Source organism: Tasmannia lanceolata, unplaced genomic scaffold (genome assembly GCF_043159265.1).
Source record: "Tasmannia lanceolata isolate RefF3 unplaced genomic scaffold, GAP_Taslan_0.1 ptg000018l, whole genome shotgun sequence".
NCBI lineage: Eukaryota > Viridiplantae > Streptophyta > Magnoliopsida > Canellales > Winteraceae > Tasmannia > Tasmannia lanceolata.
In genome coordinates this window covers 25,704,535-25,728,667 of record NW_027518695.1, presented here as the reverse complement: position 1 = coordinate 25,728,667, position 24,133 = coordinate 25,704,535, and the positions used below count along the sequence as shown (strand labels likewise).

The 24,133-nt window shown below is 35.9% G+C and overlaps 2 protein-coding genes and 1 long non-coding RNA gene across 3 annotated transcripts in view; 1 reads left to right on the top strand and 2 right to left on the bottom strand.

Annotated features, from left to right (window-relative positions):
- LOC143850223 (uncharacterized) overlaps positions 1–24,133 on the top strand; it is an 81,604-nt gene that overhangs the window by 47,015 nt on the left and 10,456 nt on the right. The gene's annotated exons all lie outside the window — the stretch shown is intronic.
- On the bottom strand, positions 4,343–6,228 carry LOC143850224 (uncharacterized). The gene is made up of 3 exons (XM_077359488.1): positions 6,066–6,228; positions 4,896–5,666; positions 4,343–4,812 (listed from the first exon to the last, which is right to left on the bottom strand). The coding sequence occupies exons 1-3, from the start codon at positions 6,226–6,228 to the stop codon at positions 4,343–4,345; spliced, it is 1,404 nt and encodes a 467-aa protein (XP_077215603.1).
- On the bottom strand, positions 6,380–9,029 carry LOC143852029 (uncharacterized). Its single transcript, XR_013236619.1, has 3 exons — positions 9,007–9,029; positions 6,699–7,070; positions 6,380–6,606 (listed from the first exon to the last, which is right to left on the bottom strand). It is a non-coding gene; the product is annotated as an uncharacterized LOC143852029 (long non-coding RNA).

Genomic DNA, 24,133 nt, shown 5'->3' with positions numbered 1-24,133 from the left:
ATGGGTCGCCTACTGATGACCTGTAAGATCATGGTCTTGATCTCACATTGATGCCCCCCTTAAGAAACTTCTTATATTATGCACATAGAGATTTTACATGGCGTGTGGCCGTATATGGTCCAATATTTTTTTTCAAAAAGTACTATACGCCGTAATTCAAGGATGATCCAAACCGTTCATCTGTAAAGACACAATGTAAATAGGTTGCGCCCCAATCCTATTTACATACCATGATCCTAACCCTCTGATCTGTAGAGGTTTAAATAGCGATTGGAGGGTTAGGATCATCCTATGAAAATGAATTTTTGGGTTCAAGTAGCATTGTACCGGCCACACCATAGGATGATCCAAACTGTCCATTTGTTGGGCCACACAACATAAATAGGTTTTGCCCCAAAATTATTTTCGTAGATCTAGAGGGTTTCATAATATGTAGATTCTGATCTGAGGGCTAGGATCATACTATGGAAAATGATTTCTTTGGGCACAACCTATTTACATTGTGGCCCATCCAAATGGACGGTTTTGATCATCCTATGGTGTGGCATATAAAGTACTTTTTGAAAAATACTGGCCTAAACAGGCTTACACCATATAAAAACTCATTAACAGTGTGACTTTAGAGAGATTTTATATGTTGCAAGCCCTTATAGTCCCTTATTTTTCAAAAAGGTATTGTACAGTCCACATCATAGGATGATCCAAACCATCCATCTGGTGGAACACAATGTAAATACGTTGTGCCCCCAAAATCATTTCCAGAGGATGGCCCTAGCCCTCCGATCGATAGAGGTTTCCATAATAAGTCGTTCCTCATAGATCGGATGGCTAGGATCATCCTCTGGAAATGATTTTTATGGGTACAACCTATTTACGTTGTGGTATGGATCATCCTATCATTTGGTCCGTACAGTTGTAAGCCCAAGGGTTCCCCATGGGTTCATTCAATCACCTTGTTTTGATGATTAACAAACACAAATTGATTAGTCGTTTATGGACTGATCAGTTGCCTTGAGTGTTGTGTCTTAGACAGGAACTTGACATGCTTGACATGTCATATCGCCATTACACAATGCAACACAACACATGCTTGAGGATCAACATGCAAATGAGCTTGAACACATTGGTGGCATCATCCTTGGAAGATGTTAAAGCAAGGAGCTCAAGTGAAGATCCCACAAGCAATCCAAGAACCACATTGAAGATCAAATGAAGATTGGCTCAAGAGTTCATTCAAGAGAGTGTTCAAAAGGGTAGTATGTATCACCTTTCTCTCTTGTGTTTTCTCTTGATCAAGGCACATCTTAAAACCCCTAAAAATATGTTTTTCAAAGAGACTAACACACCCTTTAAGGACTTAAATGGATAAGTGAATGGCTATGGTGGTGTACCAACATGTTGGGACCCATATGGCATTCAACCCAACATTGAACAAAATAAAGTTCCGAAGCAACAACCTGGACCAGCAACTAAATCCTATCAAAACTTATTTCAAATATTTTTAAATATTTTTGAAAATATTTTTAACAGATAGCTCTCATTTTTCTTATATCCGTAGAGTATAAGAACGTCAAAATCCGACGAGAAATGAGGGAGATATGAATTTTACAAGTTAGGAACATCCTGCTGGAAAACCAGTCTCGGAGCTCCGAGAAATCTCTCGGAGCTCCGAGAAAACAGTCAGGGACAAAAAATTATAGCCGTTGCGGCTACAACGGCTAGTGGATTTTTTGACCCTAAAAGTACCACTTTGCCCCTCAAACGGTCATATTGAGTTGGGAACCTATATATACAAGTTGTATAGTTTCAAAACATCAAGATGAACATTGTCCAACTCTAAGAAACCCTAGAAACACACTTGCAATCATTTTTGGGTTAATTTCTCTTAACCAAACTCATTGTGCCTTGATTAGTGAAAATCATTTGAGATTGGTTTAGGCTTAAACTTGTTTATTTCTTAGAGAACATTGTGAGAGCTTCATTGTGCATTGTAGCCTACTTAGAGGCAAAGCTATCTATCTTCTTCGGAAAGCGCTTAGATCTCGGCAGTGTAGGAGAGACAAAAAAGGTGGAAGGGCATCCGGTGTTAATTCCCTTGGGTGGAGCGCTTAGAACTCGGGGAAGTAGGAGAGTCATTGTAAAGGTGGAAGGGCATCCTCATTTAATCCCTTAGAGTGTAAAAGCCTCGGAGCCGGGCGTCGTGGAGGTTTCAATAGTGAAAATCCTCAAGTGCGACCTTGAGTAGAGTGGAGTAGGCCGTTTGCCGAACCACTATAAATCTTTGTGTCACTTGTGTGATTGGTATTTCTCTCACTCCCTCTCACTCTCTTATTTATTTGTGCTTGCATTTTTACATATTTAGAATTGAGTGAGTAGTTAGCATCTTGATTTTAATTAAATAATCTTAACCTTGCTAACTAGGCTATTAAATCACCTAATTAAGTTTGCTAATCAAAAAGGGTTTTGAACTTATATTAATTTGTATTATTGTTTTAAGTTCAACCATTTCAAACTTAATTAAACAAGGGATAAAACTAGGGTGAAATTAGTAAAAGTTTTTAAAAGGTGAAAGTTTTATAAACATCCTATTCACCCCCCCTCTAGGTTGCCAAACCGAGTCACCCCTCGGATTTCAGTTGGTATCAGAGCTTGGGCTCTTGATTAAGACCCTAACCGGTTAAGAGTTAATCGATCGAATTTTTGGCAACTTTAAAAGATGGGATCTAGACTACCTATTTGCGATGGTTCAGATTATGGATCATGGTTGATTCATATGAAGACTTATCTTAAAAGTCTAGATAAAGATATGGTAAAGATAATTGAAAATGGATTTATTTTAAATTCAAAATCTAAAGGATTAAATGAATATAATAAGAAATTATCTTTACTAAATACAAAAGCCCTAATTGCAATATGTTGTGCATTACCACCTAACATTTATGAGAAAGTATCCTCTTGCAAAAATGCTAAAGATGTTTTGGACTATATTGAAAATCTTCAAAATCAAAACATGTGCTTAATGGGATTATCTAATGAAGACTCCTTGGATAATGCCGAATTCACATTTGAAGAACTTGTTGAAAATGTCCAAGAATTACATAAGAAACTTGAGGATCAACTAGCTAAGAATTCAAACTTGAAAAATAATTTGGCTAGTATTAATAAGGAGTTTAGGTCACTAGAAATAGATCATGCACATCTTAGTGAAGAAAATAAAATGTTTAAAAAAGATTTTATTGACCTAAGTGATACCATTGCTTCACTAAGAGAAGAAAACCAACTCCTTAAAGAAGAAGAAGAGAAAATCAAAATGTTTTCATCTCTTGAATCAATGAATTTTAAAACGGAAATCAATGATTTGATAATTAAGAATGAAACATTAAAGTTGGATAATCATAAGTTACAAGAGAATGTAAAATTCAATTGCCATCATTATCACTCTTGTAATTCATCATGTTCATCCCGTCCATCTACCTACCCTTATGCATCTTGTGACTATTGTGATAGATTTGGACATTACAAATCTAAATGCATGTTTAGATTTGTAAAAAGTAGTAAGTTTATTTGGGTTAGAAAAGATAAATTAACTAGAACAAACTTGCTTGGAACCAACATGGTTTGGGTTCCAAAATCCCCTACTTGAATCACATCATATGATTAGTAGATTTAGGGGTAATGAGCTTAAAATGAAATATCTTTTGATAGATTTGTTTGTGTAGATACCATGTACTTATTTTTGTTTGATTCTCATGTATCTATACGTTCTACTCTAAGTGCACACACTATGATTTAGATCTTATTGCACTTAGTATTCATCCACATTCATGCCACTATAGAATTTAATGTGAAAATCATAATTTGATCCTAATAGAATATACAACCACATCACTTGCCCATGTGTTCAAATTAAATCTACAAGTATATCCTTAGCATTTGAACCCATATTGGTAGTTGCTAGTAATTACATTAAGGGTGTGTTTGGCGTACCGTTTGAAATAGCGTTTGAAACGCCGTTTTGTAAAACGGCGTTTTGGTTCAAAACGGCGTTTTGCCAAACGGTGTTTTGGTGTTTGGTTGGCCAGATCTAAACGGCGTTTTAAACGGCAAACGGAGGTATTGTGTGTTTGGTTGCAAATGCCCCAAATCGGAGTTTTAGTGGTTAAATGACCAAAAAGGGCATTGTTTGGTTGGCCTCAATGTAACTCAATTATTCTCTCATTAGGCTCAATATTAGAAGGTCATTAGGATCTCATTCAACACAATTAAAATTAAACATCATTGCCATAAATAGTTATACTATTGTTCCAAAAAACAAAATTTAAAAAGTGGCACAATGAGTAATTTATATAGAACATAATTCATCACGAATGCGATCCCGAACTGAACCCATGAAAGCATCATCATCTGCATAGTCAAATGTATCGTTATGATCCATAGCATGATCATAACCCAAACCAACATTAACAGTAGGCATATATGTATCATCATGGTCAGCTCTATCGAACTCCTCATTACGACTTGCATGCTTTCTGATGTAGTTGTGTAGTGACATTGATGCTACAATTAGTTGTATCTGGGTTTTTAAATCGAATTTAGGCATTCTGGATAGCAAGGCCCATCTATTTTTCCATACACCAAATGTGCGCTCTATAATGTTCCTAAGAGAGGCGTGTGCTTGATTAAATTGCTCATTTGAACCACTTATTGGTTGAGTACCATGTCGAAAAGCTGGAACATGTGACCTTTCTCCCTTGTACGGGGCCAAGTATCCCTTCATATTGGGGTAGCCGGCATCAACCACATAATATTTATCTACATCAAAATTTGAAAAGAAAGTTATGTAAGATATTATATATTATATTATATTAAATTTATAGTATTATTTGTGTACTTACCTCCCCTTGGGTGAGGAAAATTAAGATCCGGCGTACGCAGTGCCTCTGAAAAAATCCTTGTGTCATGAGCAGCACCTTCCCATCCTGCCCATGTAAAGGTGAAGCACATGTCAAAGTCACAGCATGCCATGACATTTGTTGAGGTGTAACCTTTCCTTCCTCGATATGGAATTTGCTCTGCTTGAGGCACAATCACTTGAATGTGGGTGCCATCAATAGCTCCAATACAATCTTTGAAGTATGGAAAAAATTTTGCCCTATTTTGGATGTATGCAGGGATAATATCATTGTAATTAGGCTCTGGCTTAATCATATCAGACGAAAATCGCATTGCACAAGTTAAGATTTTATGAAATTGCCGGCTAATTGTCTCTCCAGAATGTTGGAACCGCTCCTGCATATACCTATTAGAAACGCCATGTCCTAATGTCATCAGAAACATTGCCATTATCTCCTCAATAGACATTGCTTTCGTTGGTGTTAACCCATATCTTGTTTTGAATAAATTACACAAGTTCCTAAATACATGTTTCTCCATACGAAGTTGCTCATAGCATCGGTTTGGTGCACCATCTAATAGGTCCATGATAAATTTATGCCCAGTGTATTTACTTGTTCGGCAAGGTGTCTTGCAAAAATACATAGAATAATACCTAATTGCATCTTGCACACCTTCAACAACCATGGCCATCAAATCTTCATCATCATAATCTTCGTCACTGTCAATTGATTCAATTGATGCATCTGACCCATCTCCTGAATCCATATTCCCTGCAAATAAAAAACCAGCAACTAGCATATTCAAATCCCGTATGGCACACCAAGGGAAGATGTTACTGGTATGCTCGAGGCCTCTGTAGTGTAAAAACAGTTCAAAATAAATTGTATACGAATGAAAAAGTTATACATTGTCTTGAGCTTGTTCAACTAACATATAAAAACCAACCAGTTAGAAATAAAAGTAACAACCAACAAGTTGCAATACCCAAAAAACTATCAGAAGTTTACAACCATCGATCACAAGATAAAAAATAACGTGACTTGTCAACATCCAAGTAACACAAGTTCACAACCAACAGATAGAAAACTAATCAATGGGCTGGGGATAGTAAACATCGTCATCATCGAATGACGGTTGCAATGGGACTCCCAACTCATAATGTAGCCAACCAATCTTTGTTTTGTCATCTCCCATAGCCACCCACAATGCACGATTCTCTTTCACCTTAAACAATTTGCAAGCGGCATAAAAATTTAGTGACCCCCTCTCATAACCTGGCAACAAGGCTAATTGCCTCACGATTTTAGTCATGTCAGCATCAAACTTCTCCATACGGACAGATGTAGTCGTGCTCCTGCTTTCCACTGCAGTCGCAAGACGCTCTAAGTTTTTGGAAATATGATTTGCAACCGATCTTCTTTTTGCAACCCTTTGTTTTACATTAGGCTCTTTCTTCCTTGCTACTACATCTGGTTCTGTCTCATCTTCACCATAAAAAGGCTCATTCGAAGATACTGGTGTGCCTACATCTTCATCTCCCTCTTCCTCTATATCAAATGGGGTAGATGGTTTGCTATTTTGTGTCTCAACTTGGCTTGCAGAAGGAGAAAATGCAAGTCTTCCAGTTGCAGAAACATCTAAGAACAACTCCTCAAGATCCCAACACCTTTCCAAGGCTCGACTCCTAAAGCACGCATACTTTTTATTTCTCTACACAAAACAAAAAAAGAAACATTATCCTTTTACTGAAATGGAAAAAAAACTTATAATAAAAATAAATTAAGTTTAAGTTTATTGATTACCTTAATTTGAGTATCCCACCAATCGTCTGATGCATCTATGCAATGCTTCGCATGATCAAAACCCAAACCAGTTGCACTGGTCAACAAAGAATGCCACAACTGCCACTCCTTTTTAGTCGAGTCCCAATGATTTTTCATTTGTTCCTTAGTGAATCCCTTGCCCGTCTTCTCATTAAAACCATCAGTTGCTAGCGCCCACCCTTCCTTACTCAAGTGTGAACCGGGTCTAAATCCCCTCCTAACTAAGTCCTTACATATGTCAATCCAAGCATAATGGCTATCAGTGTCCCATTGAGCTTTCTTAATAATCTCTTTTCCATTTGCCTTCCCTTTTGTAGTCTGGGAAGATTTTTTTGCTTGATCACTTTCCATCTAAAAAATTCAAAGTAGGATTGTGCTTATCAAGGAATTGCTAACGTAAAAAGGAGAAAGGAACAGAAGGAAAACCACTACCAAAAGATTAGAAGTTTTTAAGGTTTGTGCTTATCAAGGAGATCTGAGTTTCCCAACAATTCTAAGTAGAATAACAGACAATGCAAAACCAAAAGCGTTACAAACCAGAGAAAATGAGAAACACCACTTAAATCAATAAAAAAATTGGATTTTGGACGTGGGTTTTTAAAATCAAACTGGGCTTTTGCTATCAAGATTCTAATAAATGAATGGAGAAAAAACCATTGAATCTAACCCAGAAAATAGGCATTTAAACAGAACCCACCATGAGAATTAACAAGAGAAAAACAAAAAGAAGATAGAAAAAAGAGTCCCAATGCCTTTTGATTAGCTTTCTCTACCCACCATGAGAATTAACAAGAGAAAGATAAAAGGAAGAAAGAAAAAGGAGTCCCAATGCCACTGCAATGAGATGTGGCTAAAAATCCCACAGCAGGGTTTTGAATTGCTGCAAAAGGAGGTTGAAATATCATATCCTTCAAAATTTTCTTCAGAATAGATTTCTACAAGGCCATGTTCGTTTTGGATTTTGAGTCCAAAACTGATCATTGGGCTCAAAATTACGTTTATTCCCTATTCATCTTGGATTATGAAAAAACTGGTTACGAGTCCAAAACTGATTATTGTTGGGGACTCAAAAATTATATGCAATTTTGAGTTCAATAATCTGTTTTGGAATCATTCAATTCTCAAACAATCTATTGACAAGAGCCGGTCAATGCCATTCAATGTCCAGCTAATTTTGAGTCAATAATCAGTTTAGGAATCAAAATCAATTCTGAAAATCCAAAACCAGCAGCCCTTAATTTTGAGGCCAATAATCAGTTTTTGACTCGAAATCAATTCTCAAACTCCAAAACAAACTGGCCTTAATTCTGAGTCGAGTAATCAGTTTTGGACTCAAAATTACTTCTCAGTACAAAACAAAAAACAAAAGAGGCACCTAGTGTAGGCTCCACTTTAGCCTGCAATACTTAGAAAATCGATTTGTGGGTTGACAACCTGCTTCCCCTAAAATATGGTGTTCAGACCATTGCATGGTGTCAAAACCAGAATTTTTACCAGAAGTCATGCTTTCTAAAAAAAGATTATGAAAATTCATGCCACAAAGTTGATCCATAAGAGACCAGAGGGTGTTTTACCATGCTTTCTAAAAGAAGATTATGAAAATTCATGCCACAAAGTTGATCCATAAGAGACCAGAGGGTGTTTTACCATCCCTGAACATGAAACTCACTCTCTGTCATCATTATAATAGGTTAATTGGCCAAGCTCAGAAGAGTTGATGCTTTTGGTGACAAGTAGTCACTACTTACCAATGATCAAATCAATATATGAGCCCAATTTTACAATTGTTTAAAGCACCATTCATCTTAAATAGAGTCAAACTTACTCGGCTCAGTAACCATTAAAAAAAATTATTACTCAGTTCAGTACATATGACTTTAGATGGCGAGCATATTTGCAGATTTAGCAATAGAGCAGCACGGAAGGAAATCAATGAATCTCAGTTCACATAGAAATTGAACAAAATCCCATATAAACATATCAAAGCTTCCTCCCCAACCTTCCAATGGCAGGGTAAACATACCAAGATGAGAAAAAACTCACGTTTTTCTCCTCTGTTTTATAAGGTATCCTCAAACAGAGAACCACAACAAACAGAGAGAACCACAAAACCCTATTTTGGGTTTTTCACCAAGATAACAGATACAGGAACAATAAAAAAACATGAAACCCCAACAAATAGAGAACCACAAAACCCTATTTTGGGTTTTTAGAAACCCTATTTTATGAGATTTAACAAGATAAAAAAAAGGAAAAATAAACGGAAAGAAGAGAGAGATCTCCGTACCTGCTATGAAGCTTGGAGAGTCTGAGGTTGCAAGGAGACGTCTGGAGGTGGAAGACAAGTCTCGTGTCTTCTTTCTTTGGAGCACAGCGAGAGTCGGGGAAAATTTTGTTTTTAACTTGTGCCAAAAAAATGAAGGTGTAAAAATGGGTTTGTTGAGGGTAAACATGTAAAAACCCAAGCCTCAAAAACTCCGTTCAAAACGGCGTTTTGCAAACGGACCTCCCTCCCTCCGTTTGCAAAACGCCGTTTTGAGGGTTCAAAACGGTGTTTCAAACGGAGTTTCAAACAGTGGCTGCGCACCCAAACACTCCCAAACGGCCGTTTGGCCCCAAAACGGTGTTTCAAACGCCAAACGGCGTTTTAAACGGTACGCCAAACACGCACTAAATGATCACATCTTTCTAGCAAAACCAAAGGAAACCCATAGGTTTAAGACTTGAACCTAAATGGTTTTAAAATCCTTGGTCTCTTCCCAAAATTCATAAAAGGATATAATTTGTAAGGAAGTTGAAAATATGCCTAGATTCAATGTATCACTTGAAATGAAAATATCATAGGAATCTAGAATCATATTTGGGCATTTACTCACTTGAGTAAAATTAAAATTCACTATGGTGGTTGTGTACACTAGATTATGATGGGAACATATATCTCCCACACATCTTGGTTTTCAATGGGCTTATGCACTATGTGCTTAATGCCTTATCTTTACATTTGTGGTATGCGAATGTAGGAAGAAGATGTTTGGACCATGTACCTTATGTATCATGATCATTGTGTCCAAACATGGTAGACTATCCATGGAAGCTTTGATATAGATCATATCTTCCTCATGATTACCCATAGTGGTATACTCTCACTCATGAGCCATGGATGTCTCTCTTAGACATGGTTCTTTAATGTCCATTCTTCTATGTCTAAGTTCTATAGAATCAAGTCAAATTGGAATTCTTATATATATATTCTATAGATATCACCCCTTGGTTGATTATATCTACATGTATGAGATGTCAAACTTTAACTTAAAAGTCACTCAATTGGTGCCCTTAGCCTTCTTAGATTCTAAGAGGGAGATGGTACACTCACCATAATTAAAATATCTAACAAATTGGCATTGTGCCAACCTCTCAAACATGAATAGGTATACATTTACATGTGATCTCCCTGGCTAGTTATATATGTTGCATACTTAGGGAAGTAAAACTTAAATTTGAAAAATATTATATCACATTTAGGGGGAGCATGAGCCAAAGATTGAACATCTTTTGTGCTATGCTTGTTTATCATGATGAGCTAGACTATGACTATCATTTTATCATGATAAACCGAAACTTGGAGAGTAAAGTGTCTTCGTAACCCAAGGGTTGATCTAAAATCATTCATTTGAAGATCCCTTAGAGTCTATATTAGGACTACCCTTTGGATTCATGCATTGCATGACTCTCTTTCAAAGGGGGAGCTTAAAGGTCAAGATTTATCCTTAGTAGCTTATCATATGATACTCAATGTATATATCATTTGGATTATGATAAGTACACCCATTAGGAGCCATGATTGCTCCATATGTGGTTAGTTCGGGCTTGTCTTATGCTCCTAAATTGGTATCATCTAGCATGTGACTGTTTTAAGACAAAAAGCCCATAGCCTAGGACTTAAAGTCATATCTTTTAGGCTTTTAGACATATCTTGGATGATCTAGATTGGTATCATCTATTCCAAGAATAAGTTTTGATGGCCAAGCATTCAATTGTCATATCTTTGGCCTATTGTGTAATGTCATACCTTGTTATTCAATTGTCAAAGGGGAGAGATTACCTTTGCTATATTCATGTTTAAAATGACTATAATGACTTGCTTATATAGTTCATTTTTTCATTCCCCACCTATATGTGCTTATATGTTCATACTTTAACAAAAAAAAACAAAAAAAGGCTTAAATGTTCATCTTTTTGAATTTTGTGCTCAATCTTGAATATCTTTCTTGTTTCCCATTCATAGGAGAAAATTATACTTTGTAATCTTAATCTCTATGAATTTGATTGCTTATCATGTGTACTTTCACTTGAAAATTTGTATTTTCATGATAAGTTTCACTGTCATGCCATATATCCTAATAGTTAACCATATTAGGATCAAATGTCCATTTCTATGCATGACAATTTAAGAATATATTTTTAACTTGAAATATATATATTCTTGCTTATCATGATGAGTCTATACTTACACATCACCTCATGATAAGATTCTAATAGGAATTTTAAAAATAAAAGGGGGCTTATCATGCTAAGTCTAAAACTTGCTTAATTTCTTTCATGATAAGTAAAATATAAGCTTTAACTTGCTAATCTATTACTATATTATGGGTCATAGGGTAGATTTATATTGGAATTATATATATACTAAGATATACCCTAAAAAGTTGTGCTAAATTTGGAATGTCTCTTTGTTTTTCCAACATAGGCTTGATTTGTTTTGTGTCATTCCTTTCCTATGTTGATTATCTCTTATCATGCCATATATACATTAATTTAATTGGTAAATCATGACAAGAAACTAGGGGGAGCATCATATTCTCATTGTATATCTTGATGCTTTATGTATTGTGCTTAAGTGCTTAATTCTTCCTTTTTGCTTATGCCAAAAGGGAGAGAATTTGTATAATTGATTAGATCCATTATCATATGCATTCTTGTATTATACCTTGTTGAATATATCTCATGCATATGTTGAGGGGGAGTAGTCATGATTAAATTGTCCATCTAATCCTCATAAGAGGTTCCTCCCACCTATCTAATCAATTTGGTTTGTCATCATCAAAAAGGGGGAGATTGTAAGCCCAAGGGTTCCCCAAGGGTTCCCCATGGGTTCATTCAATCACCTTGTTTTGATGATTAACAAACACAAATTGATTAGTCATTTATGGACTGATCAGTTGCCTTGAGTGTTGTGTCTTAGACAGGAACTTGACATGCTTGACATGTCATATCGCCATTACACAATGCAACACAACACATGCTTGAGGATCAACATGCAAAGGAGCTTGAACACATTGGTGGCATCATCCTTGGAAGATGTTAAAGCAAGGAGCTCAAGTGAAGATCCCACAAGCAATCCAAGAACCACATTGAAGATCAAATGAAGATTGGCTCAAGAGTTCATTCAAGAGAGTGTTCAAAAGGGTAGTATGTATCACCTTTCTCTCTTGTGTTATCTCTTGATCAAGGCACATCTTAAAACCCCTAAAAATATGTTTTTCAAAGAGACTAACACACCCTTTAAGGACTTAGATGGATAAGTGAATGGCCATGGTGGTGTACCAACATGTTGGGACCCATATGGCATTCAACCCAACATTGAACAAAATAAAGTTCCGAAGCAACAACCTGGACCAGCAACTAAATCCTATCAAAACTTATTTCAAATATTTTTAAATATTTTTGAAAATATTTTTAACAGATAGCTCTCATTTTTCTCATATCCGTAGAGCATAAGAACGTCAAAATCCGACGAGAAATGAGGGAGATATGAATTTTACAAGTTAGAAACATCCTGCTGGAAAACCAGTCTCGGAGCTCCGAGAATTTTCTTGGAACTCCGAGCTCGGAACTCCAAGAAATCTCTCGGAGCTCCGAGAAAACAGTTAGGGACAAAAAATTATAGCTGTTGCGGCTACAACGGCTAGTGGATTTTTTGACCCTAAAAGTACCACTTTGCCCTTCAAACGGTCATATTGAGTTGGGAACCTATATATACAAGTTGTATGGTTTCAAAACATCAAGATGAACATTGTCCAACTCTAAGAAACCCTAGAAACACACTTGCAATCATTTTTGGGTTAATTTCTCTCAACCAAACTCATTGTGCCTTGATTAGTGAAAATCATTTGAGATTGGTTTAGGCTTAAACTTGTTTATTTCTTAGAGAACATTGTGAGAGCTTCATTGTGCATTGTAGCCTACTTAGAGGCAAAGCTATCTATCTTCTTCGGAAAGCACTTAGATCTCGGCGGTGTAGGAGAGACAAGAAAGGTGGAAGGGCATCCGGTGTTAATTCCCTTGGGTGGAGCGCTTAGAACTCGGGGAAGTAGGAGAGTGATTGTAAAGGTGGAAGGGCATCCTCATTTAATTCCCTTAGAGTGTAAAAGCCTCGGAACCGGGCGTCGTGGAGGTTTCAATAGTGGAAATCCTCAAGTGCGACCTTGAGTAGAGTGGAGTAGGCCGTTTGCCGAACCACTATAAATCTTTGTGTCACTTGTGTGATTGGTATTTCTCTCACTCCCTCTCACTCTCTTATTTATTTGTGCTTGCATTTTTACATATTTAGAATTGAGTGAGTAGTTAGCATCTTGATTTTAATTAAATAATCTTAACCTTGCTAACTAGGCTATTAAATCACCTAATTAAGTTTGCTAATCAAAAAGGGTTTTGAACTTATATTAATTTGTATTATTGTTTTAAGTTCAACCATTTCAAACTTAATTAAACAAGGGATAAAACTAGGGTGAAATTAGTAAAAGTTTTTAAAAGGTAAAAGTTTTATAAACATCCTATTCACCCCCCCTCTAGGTTGCCAAACCGAGTCACCCCTCGGATTTCAACAGTACCTTTTGAAAAATAAGGGACTATAAGAGCTAATACCATATAAAATCTTGGCTTTAGAAATGGACAGTTTGGATGTAATTTTTGAGAAAATACTGGACTATACGGCCGTATTTATAATATTCTCAACAGTTGAGACTTGAGATCACAGGCTTCGTACAAATACGAATCTTCTTCGGTGATAGTTTTTGGTTAATGATATCCTCCGCCACCCCACTAAATGGTTTCTGTGAGAATGGTTCACTGCTTGAGGATAAATTCATCCCTCTAACATTTTTTCCCTTTAAAACTTACCAAATAACGTCAGGGGGGATGATTTTATCCACCAGGGGGTGTATCATTTCTCTTTATTCAAAAGGGGAAAAATTCTAAAAAAATATATAATATCCTTACGGTAACAATAAAACAATGAAATTGGGAAAAATACTATAAATTGATGGAATGATAACTAAAATGCCCTACAAGGGTGTGAAACTCAATTAGAGGAGGGCATTTTGGTTATTTACAAAAATGTTAGTATATTTATAAATAGCAAAGATGATACGGGTGTTATAGGGTCTCACAATTTTTTTCCCAATTTTCAGGTATTTTTATAAGATTTGTAACTAAGTCACACAAATTTAATGTGGATAACGTGTGTTCGGCAACCATCTAGATAATGACTTCCGCCTATTTTTTAGGGGTGGAGAATGACAAAAAATAAGAACTCCTAGAATCTTGTTTGGCACACCTGATCCATCTGAAGCCCGTCTCTAAATTTTCACACTTTTACGCGTTTTACACCCCCAAAAAAATGGGATTCTGTGGAGCGACTCGGAGTTGTTTCCCAGATCTCACCAATCTGTTTCTCGCCTTGTTAAAATGAGAAGCCTTGACAAACTGTAAGCCCAAGGGTTCCCATGGGTTCAATCATTCACCTTCACCTTTTTGTTTTGATGCTAGCAAACCCAAATTGATTAGTCTTTATAGACTAATGTGTTGTCTTTGAGTGTTGTGCCTTAGACAGAAACTTGACATGTCATATCGCCATTACACAACTCAACACAACACATAGCTTGCGGATCAACACACACAAACCAAAGAGCTTGTACACATACGGGAGACATCATCCTTGGAAGATGTTCAAGTCAATGAGCTCAAGTTGAGGATCCAACTAGCAAGCCTAGCATATGCCAAGAGGAGCTTGAAGATGAACAAGCATTGGTTACCTACTCATGCATTCAAAGTGAAGATCCATTCAAGAGAGAGAGAGAGAGTCACATGGACCTAAGCAATTCAAGTATTCACTTCCAAGCCCAAGAGCCCAAGGAAGACCTTTGAAGCCAATACGATCAAGGTGCTGAGTAGTTTTACATTTCTAGATTGTATTGGAGATTTTTTTCATGTGATTTTGTATTTCAAAGAGTTTTTCATACCTTTTTCAAAACCACCATTGAGACCAAATTATATTTCATGAAAAACTATTTTCAAAGGTCCTAAACATTCTTAAAACAAAATGTCATAGCCCAAGGATTTAAATCTCAAGTGCTAAGTTAAGTTGAAAAGTGAATGACATCAAAATTGGCACTTGAATAGTGGACATCAACTTATTTCCACTTTAATTGGTTCAAAACATTTTCAAATATTTTTGAAAATATTTTTAACAGATAGCGCTCATTTTTCTCATGTCTGTAGACACAAGAACTTTAAAATCTGACGAGAAATGAGTGAGATATAAATTTTACAAGCTCGAGCAAAACACTGTTTTTTGCAGCCGCGGTCGACCTCAGAACCCCGGTCGACCGGGGCAGTAAAAATTCCATTTTTTAGAATTCCAGCAGCTCTCCCGCTGGCGACCGCCCTACCCCGGTCGACCGCCATGGCGTGAGAAACTAGCAGTTGGGGCATAACGGCTAGTTGGGTTTTTGACCCGTTTTTTGTCTTTTCTTGCCCAAACTACCCCCAAACGGTCATGAATCATTGTGAGCTATAAATATGTTGTTCTATCATAGATTAAAAGACTTTTGGACTTATTAAAAACCTCATTTGAGCTTAAACTTTTAAATCCATTGGTTTTCTTCAAGAGCTTTGAATTTGCATTTTCCATACTTGAAGAAGATCTCCATAGGGCTTTTATTTGCTTAATCTTTTGGAGAATTTTATGAGTTATTATCTTTGTATCAAGCCTATTAAGAGGCTAAGAGGGTTTTTCCTTTTCCTTGTTCTTTATTGTATTGAGGTCTCCAATTCGGCCCGGTAAGAAAGGTGAATCAACATTGTGGAGAGGGGTTTTCACTTCGGCCTTGAAAGGAGAAGCTTGATTGTAAGAGCGTCTCCGATTCGGCCCATTAAGAAAGGATAATCCGGAGCTAGAGGGTTTATCCCCTCGGAGGCGGAAAAGACGTTTGTAATGCTTGGAGATTCGGCGTGTAGAATCTCAACATTAGTGCAGTACCCAAGGAGCCAAACTTGGAAGAGTGGAGTAGGTCTTGTTGATAGACCGAACCACTATAAATCTTGGTGTCTCTTCTTCTCTTGCTTGCCCCCTTCTTACATGTGGTGATTGGTAATCTCTAACCTTACTTGTGTTTATGTTTAATTGAACAAGGGTTAGATATAAATGGCTTAAAATTGATGCATTTTCAACCAAGCATATTTGAACAAGGGTTAGAATAATCTAGGATTAATCTCACACACCCTTGTATTTAAGGAAAAACTTTTAAATTGACCAATTCACCCCCCCTCTTGGGTTGCCACACTTGTATTTCATTTGGTATCAAAGCCTAGGCTCTTAAAAGGCTTTTTAATTTAAAAATTAGTAGAGAAAAGATCATTGGCAACCTAATGGCATCTAGGCTTCCTAGCTTTGATGGAACCGGCTTTGGATCTTGGTCGATCCAAATGAGGTCTTATCTAAAGGGTCTAGATAATTACTTAATAAAAATAATTGAAAATGGTTTCACCTTATGCAAATCTAAAAGAATTAATGAATATGACAAAAAATATTTTGCTCTAAACTCTAAAGCCATGAATGCCATATGTTGTGCTTTACCAGCATATTTATTTGATAGTATTTCTACTTGTTGAAACGTTAATGAAATATGGACTAAACTTGAAAACAATTTTAATGCAAAATGTCTTGTTATTTTGGAGAATTCAAATGATAGTATATCTAATGAAACTCCAAACATCAAAGAACTTATTGTTAAATGTGAAGAATTGAATAATGCTTTAAATATTGAACTTTCTAAAAATAAAAAACTCAAACACTCTCTTACATCTATTCAAATTAATTATTAGAATCGGAGAAAGACTATCAAGATCTATTAGATGAAGAAAATGAGTTAATTGAAAATAATAAGAAATTGGAAAAAGAAATAGAGGAATTGAAACTAAAAGAAGAAGAACATAAAGCAAACTCATCTCATGAGTTAAATGTTCTAAAAGAAGAAATTAATTAGATGAAAATAAAAAATGAAGAACTTGCCCTAAATAACCACAAGCTACAAGAAGAAAAAGGTAAACATCCATGTAAGCACCCTTGTGTTTCATCATGTTCATCTACCTATTCAATTGTAACGTGTGATTATTGTGGTAGAAATGGACATTACAAATCTAGGTGTAGGCTTAGATTTGTAAAAGATACTAAGTTTGTATGGATTATAAATGATTCATTATATAGAACAAACTTGAGTGGGCCCAAGATGGTTTGGGTTCCAAAATCCCCTATTTGATCTACTATTGATTCTAGTAGACTTAGAGTTTGTGCTTAAATGCTAATTCTTCTGAAAATTGATTACTAGATATATTATACTTAGTGTGTATTCATTTTGTATCTAGTAAATGAATGTTAGATACATAATACTAATTTATCATCATTTGTATCTAAACATATTATGCCAAAATGATAAATCATTGAAATTCTATTCTAGACATGCTTGAATATTATATGTCTAGATGTTTGTGCTTAAAAGATCAAATCTTTTTAAAAATGTTTTATAGATACACACAAGCTAATCTTGCATGATCTATATGTATCTATATATTAGAGTTCTTACCATTGATAACATAATATTTTATATTAATATCTAAAAGCTCATGTTATTGTACACAATAGATTACTCACTCTTGTTTTGGTATGACCGTGTATATTGGTCTAACTGTTTGATGTCTCACTTAAAATTTGTTCATGCACTTAGCACCTTCATTGACCCAAAGGAATAGCTTAGTTTAGTTCATGCTAGGTCCCTAAGTCTAATACCTTGAAACATGAACTTAAATATAAATAAGTCTTGCTAGTGCTATATTTCATTCGTTTAGAGTTATTGATATGTCATTCTAGCAAACATAGAAGAAATTAAAAGAAAATTGAAAATAGAAAGAAAATTCATTTTAAAATATGATGTCTAAGCAAAATCATTAAAAATCAATCCTTAGACTTCTTTAAACAAACAAGGTTGGGTCAAAATACAAAACTTAGTGAACTTCTACAAACTATTGTTAATATCATTAAAAATTCACAAGTTGGTTCATTAGCCCAAAGTGGTTTTTTTTCATGAGACACTCTTGAATGTCCTTGGTTTTTTATATAATTCTCTTGGAACTTGAAACCTTATAACATTTAAGAAAAATTGAAATTTAGTTCAATGTGAGAAATCCATAAAAGCTATATGAACCCATCATTGAACTAATCATGTCTAAAAACTTCATTGTGATCATTCACTTATGACATGCAACTCACTTGTTTTGAAATGAGTATAAGTTGAACAATAAATCAAACAAACAAATGAAATTTGATTTAAGGATGTGAGGTGCTAAGAAACCTTGATTATCTTAATCTCTTCACATCAAACCTATGAGCACTAGAAAAATAAAAATTTAGGTAAAATCCTCTAAGTGTGCACATTAGAACACATGGTCTCTATGGAGTGTACATGATGTTTGATAACATATATATATATATATATATCATCCATATGACCTTGATTTGTTCACAAGAATTATTGAACTTGAAAGATACAAATGCTTGTGAACTTCAAAATTTAAGTGGAATCTTTAAAAGTTATGATTATAAAAATCCACTTAATAAGAGGCATGTGATTTAAAATGATATATTCACACATTTGCCTATTATATGTGATCTATGTATGACATAGTAAAAGACTCACAAGCTAGATCTCTATAAGTTTGAGTTATATCTATCATATACTCAAACTTGTATTTCATGAGTTCATTGTAAATTGTGAACATCTTCAAAATCATGAGATTATACCTAAAAAGCCAAAAGTTTACTCAAAATTGAGAAATATGTAAAATTGGCTTTAAAGAAGAAGAAATGAAATGAAATGTGTTTTGAAAATCACACTCAATCATTTAAATTGAACTTAATCAATCAAAACACATATAATAAGCAAATAGGGAACATGAACATGAAAATGAAATTGAACATTCCCTAAAAGATAACAACTAGCTTGGTTTTATAAGAAATCTTTAAAGATCTAGTTGTGCTCACACTGAAATAGAGTTGCTTGCCCTAGGTTTGTTTGCTTAGATGGTTGAATTCATTCTCCTTGGTGTGTTGTTTATTTGCTTATTTATAGCACTTCATATATAAGTAATATTCACCTTGTGTGGTATTAACTACATGGTAAAATGTTAAACCTTAAAGTTAAAAGCTACTCAATTGGTACTTTTAGCCTTCTTACTAGTTAAGAGGGAGACTGTACCTTCACTTTAATTAATACATCTAATTGCTTTGGCTTTTTGCCAGCATCTTCACCATGATAAGACATATGTACCTTGATTTGTTATTTATATATGTATTATACGCACATAGTTAGGGGGAGCATGTGTTGCTAGGATACCTCATCATCTCATTTGATATCAATTGAGTGTCCTTAGCAAACATGTAGTTGTAGAGCAAGGGTTGTTTTTCAATTATTCACCTCTCAAACCCTTGGTGACTTTGTGTTGGACAGCTCTTTGGATTCATATTCTATATGAGTCTCTAACAAAGGGGGAGCTATATATGTAATATTTGTCCTTGTTAGTCTTATCATATGTTGTTTGATATGTATACTACATTACATATGATAAGTACACTCATTTGGAGCCTTATTGCTCCATTTGTGTTGTAGTTAGGGCATGTCTCATGCTTTCATTCTGAGATCATCTCTCATTTATGACAAAAGCCCATAGCCTGAGCTTTAGTGTATATCTTTATTAAGCTTCAAACTTATCTTAAATGGCCTCATGAGAGTTATCACATTTGCCATTGATAAGTTTATATCTTTGTGTCTTATCCTGCAAATCCTTGAAATCTTATTCATATGATCTTATCTTACCTGATAAATCCTATATCCTATGAGTCTTCACTCTTATCATGTGCTTTTGAAGCTAAGTACATCACTTACCATGATAAGATCCATTGGCTATGCTCTCACTATCACATCTATAGCCAGTTTGCTTTGTCATGCCTTGCCTCATAGGTTTTACCCAAGGCCAATGACAAATACTTAGGGGGAGAGCCAAATTGTCTTACTTTCATGTTTATATGGACTATAGTGATGTGCTCACATTGTCCATTACCTCATTAGTTGTGCTTATATTGCAAATCTTGTATATATAAAAAATCTGCTTGGCATGCTTTGTACTCAATGCTTCTTGCTAAATCCTTTATGATAAGCATTATGAGAACTCAAAATGTTATATCATTCATATTTCATGGGCCACAAGGTTACTTTGTTGTTACCCTTTTTCCTGTGCCCATCTTGCATAGCTCTACATAGGACCAAACATAGAACTATCTTGCAAATGACAATCATATCTCTATATTTTTGCTTGTCCCTATTTCTATCATGTGTATTCAAGTTGATTACCTTATAATCATGATAGTTTCTCAATAAAACCTTCAAATGTCATATCTTCTCAATCACTTTACTTGTTATGCCATGCCTTGATTGATCTTTGTTCATGCATAATAAAATTTAGGGAGAGTGCTTAACTGTCAAATCTTTTGTGTTCGTATGCTTCATAGGATTGTGTTTAAAATGGTTATATTGCTCAATACCCTTTAGTTGTTCTTAAGTTGTCTATACTTGCATACCTCAAAAAAATAAAACGGGGTGGATATCTTGCTTACCTATGATGTTTCATTCTTATCATGCATTATTCACTTTGAGCACATCATATTCATGACAAGTAGATAAGGGGAGTACTTATTGCACATCTGAGCATATTAGTTTGAGCTTTCACTGTTGAAACCTCCATTTTTGCTGCTGCCAAAAGGGGGAGAATTTTTTGAATTGATTAGGTAGTCTATAGTCTATATGCACCACATGTTTTACATTCATATATTATACTTGTGCATATAGTGAGGCCGAGCTATGCTCTATGGTTATATCATTTAATGCTTATTTGTCTATTCTTTTGATATCTCCTACCTCCCTATTTAATTTGGTTTGCTATCATAAAAATGGGGAGAATGTAAGCCCAAGGGTTCCCATGGGTTCAATCATTCACCTTTAGTTTCTTGTTTTGTTGCTAGCAAACCCAAATTGATTAGTCTGTATAGACTAATGTGTTGTTTTTAGTGTTGTGCCTTAGATAGGAACTTGACATGTCATATCGTCATTACACAACTCAACACAACACATAGCTTGCGGATCAACACACACAAACCAAAGATCTTGTATACACATTGGAGACATTATCCTTGGAAGATGTTCAAGTCAATGAGCTCAAGTTGATGATCCAACAAGCAAACCTACCATATGCCAAGAGGAGCTTGAAGATGAACAAGCACTGGTGACCTACTCATGCATTCAAAGTGAAGATCTATCCAATAGAGAGAGAGTCACATGACCTAAGCAATTTAAGTGTTCACTTCCAAGCCCAAGAGCCTAAGGAAGACCTTTGAAGCCAATACAATCAAGGTGCTAAGTAGTTTACATTTCTAGATTGTACTGGAGATATTTTTCATGTGGTTTTGTATTTCAAAGAGTTTTTCATACCTTTTTCAAAACCACCATTGAGACCAAATTATATTTCATGAAAAATTATTTTCAAAGGTCTTAAACATTCTTAAAACAAAATGTCATTGCCTAAGAATTTAAATCTAAAGTGCTAAGTTAAGTTGAAAAGTGAATAATGACAAAATTGGCACTTGAGTGGACATCAGCTTATTTCCATTTTAATTGGTTCAGACCAATTTCTAATATTTTTCAAAATATTTTTAACAGATAGCTCTCATTTTTCTCATGTCCGTAGAGTACAAGAACTTTAAAATCTGACGAGAAACGAGTGAGATATGAATTTTACAAGATCGCGGTAAAAAACTAGTTTTTGCAGCCGCGGTCGACCTCGGAACCCCGATCGACCGGGGCAGTAAAAAATCTATTTTTTAGAATTCCAGCAGCTCTCCCGCAGGCGGCCGCCCTACCCCGGTCGATCGCCACAGCGGGAGAAACTAGCCGTTGGAGCATAACAGCTAGTTGCTTTTTTGACCCGTTTTTTATCTTTTCTTGCCCAAACTACCCCCAAACGGTCATGAATCATTGTGGGCTATAAATATGTTGTTCTATCATGAATTAAAAGACTTTTGGACTTATTGAAAACCTCATTTGAGCTTAAACCTTCAAATCCATTGGTTTTCTTCAAGAACTTTGAACTTACATTTTCCATACTTGAAGAAGATCTCCATAGGGCTTTTATTTGCTTAATCTTTTGGAGAGTTTTGTGAGCTATTATCTTTGTATCATGCCTATTAAGAGGCTAAGAGATTTTTTCCTTTTCCTTGTTCTTCATTGTATTGAGGGCTTCTGATTCGGCCCTGTAAGAAAGGTGAATCAACATTGTGGAGAGGGGCTTTCTCTTCGGCCTTAGAATGAGAAGCTTGATTGTAAGAGGGTCTCTGATTCGGCCCGTTAAGAAAGGAGAATCCGGAGCTAGAGGGTTTGTCCTCTCGGAGGAGGGGAAGACGTTTGTAACGCTTGGAGATTCGGTGTGTAGAATCTCAACATTAGTGGAGTACCCAAGGAGCCAAACTTGGAAGAGTGGAGTAGGTCTTGTTTATAGACCGAACCACTATAAATCTTGGTGTCTCTTCTTCTCTTGCTTGCCCCCTTCTTGGATGTGGTGATTGGTAATCTCTAACCTTACTTGTGTTTATGTTTAATTGAACAAGGGTTAGATATAAATGGCTTAAAATTGATATTATGTCATTCTTCAATTTCAACCAAGCATATTTAAACAAGGGTTAGAATAATCTAAGATTAATCTCACAAACCCTTGTAGTTAAGGCAAAAATTTAAAATTGACCAATTCCCCCCCCCCCCCCGCTCTTGGGTTGCCACACTTGTATTTCATAAACACGCCAACGTGGATAGTTAAAATACTTAATAATTAAAAATCGTATAAAAATTTGAAATTTTCCAACATTTGCAAGTCTTAAAATACCAGTAAAATAGGAAAATACCAAGGATTTTATCAGAACATGACCAAAATACTCAACTATATGTAGACACCCCATTTTGACCGAACCCTTTCATGTTTTGTTTTAAATAATTGCCCTAATAAACTAGTGTTCTAAGGTCCCAAATTGTGCCCCAGGTTAGCTTAGGGTCCCACTAGAATCCCCATAAAATTTCATCAAAATCCGTCGTGGTCTGCCTAGCAAACGGACGACATTTGTAGAGTAGTGTAGTGTAGGAATAAGGATGGGGATTCAGCCAGAAACATGGGTGCGCAGGAATCTAGAAAACCAGTTCAAATTTTCCGTAATAGGTTGTACATGGCGAAACAAGGGGTATGCGGATTAGTGTGTAACAAAATTAGTTAGGGGAGAATCTTAGGAAGCTTCCTAGGTGGTTAGGATTTCTTTGATCTTAACCCTTGAATCAAAAGGTGATTTGAAGGGTTAAGATCAAAGGGAGAGAAGGTATTTTTTTGCAAAGATTATTTCCCCCATGTTTTCTACTTGGTCCCCCTGCTAGTAGAAAAAGTAATTATAAATACACTAGGGTTGTTTGTCCATGGAAAAGGAGGGGGGCAATTATATCTTATTTTTGCTTGGGCTTGTCTTACCCGAGACACCCCCCTGTAGGTTAGGAAAAGTATAAAAATGCACTAGAGGTGGTTGTCCAAGGAAGGTTTGGGGGGGTCGAATTTACCATATATCACTACAAAACCCAATCGGTTAGGCTTTTTACAAAAAAAAGAAGGAGAAAAACACATTTTGCAGAGAGAGAGAGAGAGAGATACAGAGAGATTTTCTTCCCACCTCCGACCACCCTCTTCTCCGGCCATTCCTCATCTCCGGTAAGCCACCGGAACCCGAGCTCCACAACCATCTCCCCTTTTCTGCTACCTTCCACCTCTATCCCACCACCTCAACCACATCCATACCCATTTCCCCTAATATCCAAACCCACCTCTAGCCACCACCACCATCTCCAGCCACCACCACCACCCCATTCCCATTTCTCTGCAAAACCCATTACCCCAAGCCCACTTCGTTTTGCTCAATCTAGCCACACATCTACCATCACTAC